Genomic DNA, 2,985 nt, shown 5'->3' on the forward strand with positions numbered 1-2,985 from the left:
GGCTGAAAATAATGATTGAAATGCACATACAGAGTCTGTGGCAGGGAAAATTAGGCCTATTGTCCTGTCAGGGTTTTCACAGTGAATTACAGACCAGAAGGCCTATTGAAAAAGAACTTGGGGCCATCTATGTCCTCCAAAATTCAAAATGTTCTGTTTTTCAGAATGGCAGACTTGCAGACTCACACATTTTTCTCAATACTGTAAGGCCATAATTATCAATAAAGATTATATATTTTTCAGTTAAATTGTCCTATCTCCTTACAGACATGAGTATAAAGGTTGTCTAGAAAAAGGCATACTTCATTATAGGACTAGGTGTTAAAGTCCCTTCATGTTCATAACAGGTGATGGTGGAGTGGGGTTTAGTGATGGCCATGTGATGCCACCATCGCAGCACATCGTCAGTTGTGTAACCTGCATCATTGGGTGTTTCGGCCATTTCACACAAAACACTCTCATACAGGTTGGCCCACCACAGGCTGATCAGACCTGGGTGTGTGCTGTACGGTGGCATCACATGGTCACCTGGCAGCCCATGTTGTGTCCCTACGCTTCAGCCACAGCCAGTGACTGCTCTCCTCAGCCGCTGCAGACAGCTCTTTAATGGCCCTCCGTTGGGCCTGCCCTCTGACACCGACCTCCTTAAGAAGCCCTGTGGTGCTTCTGGCCACAAAGCCCCTGCAGCCCACCTCCACAGGCCACACCTTCACATTCCAGCCCCGCCCCTCTGCTTCCGCTGCAAGGTCGGCATACCGCAGCCTCTTCCTTTCATACGCCTCCCCAATTGAATCCTCCCACGGGACGGTAAGCTCCACAATGAAGACACGCTGGCAGGAATTGGACCAAAGGACCAGGTCAGGGCGCACGTTTGTTACTGTGATTTCAGGTGGAAAGCGGAGCCTCTGATTGAGGTTCACCCGCATTTCCCAGTCCCGGGCCATGGTCAGTGGGCCCACCTCCAAAGGAGCTGGCTTGGCTCCCCTTTTCTCCCCTTCCCGGACAAAAGGTGTCTTCCATGGGGCAGCTGGTTGGGAAGTTGGAGGCATGGCATTGGTGGTTTGTCTTTTCTCCTCAAGTTTAGCAGCCAAACACTTCAGCACCTGGTTGTGGCGCCAGGTGTACCTTCCTTGGGTCAGGCTGGTCTTACAACCCACCAAGATGTGCTTTAGGCTTGCAGGAACTGCACACAGGGGACAGGCTGGTTCCTCTCCATACAACAGTTGTAAGTTGGTTGGAGAGGGCAGCACGTCATACGTGGCCCTGAGGATGAAACTAAGCCTGTTGGCCTCCATGCTCCACAGCTCGCTCCATGTTATTTTCCTTCTCTCAACACTCTCCCACCTCATCCAGCGGCCTTGCTGTGCCTGGGAGACTGCCTTGGCGCACCTAGCTGCTTCCTCCTGCTGGCGCACCTCTTCCACCACCATGTGCCGTTGTTCATTTGGCTTGGCCCTTTGCCATGTGGGTGTTGTTGCTTGCATGCCAAGACCACTCCTGCCATGCTGGACATGCCCTACTACATCCCGGTGCCTGAGAGTGGCCTTTGCTGCTGCTGCTGCTGCTACTGCTGCCGATGGTTTCCATTTTCTTCCAGTAGCTAGAGTTGGCGCTGCACCTCTGACGAATGGATCCCGGGAATCAGTGAGGGTCATTTCCAGCCTTGCTTTGGCACACTTGTACTCTTCCACAAGGCTTGACACTGGAAGGGAGAGGGCTCCATTGCCATACAGGCCTATGCTGCTAAGGCATTTGGGCAGTCCAAGCCACCTCCTCACCTGTGCACTCACCAGCCTCTCCAGTCGCTTGGCATGGGATAGAGTGACCTCGTAGATGGAAATTGGCCACATGAGCGGGGGCAGGGGGCAGCAATCCAAACTGGAAAGCACCCACAATTTCAGCTTTCCCAGGGATAGCAGTGTTGTTTATCTGCTTGAGGCCATTGATGGTATCCTGCTTGAGTGTTGCTGAGTTGCTCCACCTGCTTCGAGTCTTTGAGCTCTGCGCTGTACCAGCGGCCAAGACTTATTGATAGGCTTCTACAGAAAACTGTTTGGTATTGGCTCGTTGTTGACGTGGAACCTCTCATTTGTAAGCTGGCCCTTGACAATGGATAAGCTGCGGGATTTGCTAGGTTTGATCGCCATCCGTGCCCCTTGGATGTTTCCCTGGAGTTTGTCCAGTAGGCGCTTGGTGCATGCAGGTGTTGTTGTTATTGTCGTCATGTCATCCATATAAGCCCTGATTGGAGGAAGACGCAGCCCATTCTTCAACCGTTCCCCTCCAACCACCCATCTCGATGCTCGTATGATGAGCTCCATAGCCATGGTAAACGCCAGTGGAGAAATGGTGCAGCCCGCCATAATGCCAACCTCGAGGTGCTGCCAGGCAGTTGTACTAGCCTGGGCTGTGACACAGAACTGCAGGTCCTGGAAGTACGCTTTGACCAGCCCTGTGATGGTCTCTGGGACTTGGAAGAAGTTGAACGCTGTCCACAACATCTCATGTGGCACAGATCCGAATGCATTGGCAAGATCTAGGAACACCACGTGCAGGAATATAATATCTTGCCACTTTGAAATATCCAAAGGAATGTTGTCAAATGATTGAATTTCACAAACACAGCGGACTGCTGAAAAAAGGCATATTGTCCTGCCAAACTGCGTGTGTACGTGTGTGCGTGTGTGCGTGTTTGCGTGTGTGCGTGTGTGTGTGTGTGTGTGTGTGTGTGTGCGTGCGTTAGTGTGTGTGTGTGTGTGTGTGTGTTNCTGAATGCGCTTTTCTCAAGTGTGTGTGGCCAGTGTGCTTCTTACACTGACATAGAAACAGTAGACCGGGTGTGTGTGTGTATGGGGGTTAGGCAGGACCGAATGATGTGGAGGAGCGCGGGGGGGGGGGGGGGGGGGGGGGGGTTGGGGGGTGGAGTCGAAGTTGATGATTAGGGAGGTGGGGGGGGGGATGAGGGGGGCTGAATAGTGGGGGGGT

General features: G+C 52.5%; 1 protein-coding gene across 1 annotated transcript in view; it reads right to left on the reverse strand.

The window, feature by feature from the left end:
* Positions 1-2,039: 2,039 nt before the first annotated feature.
* Positions 2,040-2,985, reverse strand: part of LOC134444039 (MAP/microtubule affinity-regulating kinase 3-like) — a 31,726-nt gene continuing 30,780 nt past the window's right edge. The window contains exon 18 of the mRNA XM_063193514.1: positions 2,040-2,536. Within this exon, the coding sequence (XP_063049584.1) occupies positions 2,040-2,536 (497 nt within the window). The remainder of the gene's footprint in view (positions 2,537-2,985) is intronic.

The sequence above is a fragment of the Engraulis encrasicolus genome, unplaced genomic scaffold (genome assembly GCF_034702125.1).
Source record: "Engraulis encrasicolus isolate BLACKSEA-1 unplaced genomic scaffold, IST_EnEncr_1.0 scaffold_43_np1212, whole genome shotgun sequence".
NCBI classification, from domain to species: Eukaryota; Metazoa; Chordata; class Actinopteri; order Clupeiformes; family Engraulidae; genus Engraulis; species Engraulis encrasicolus.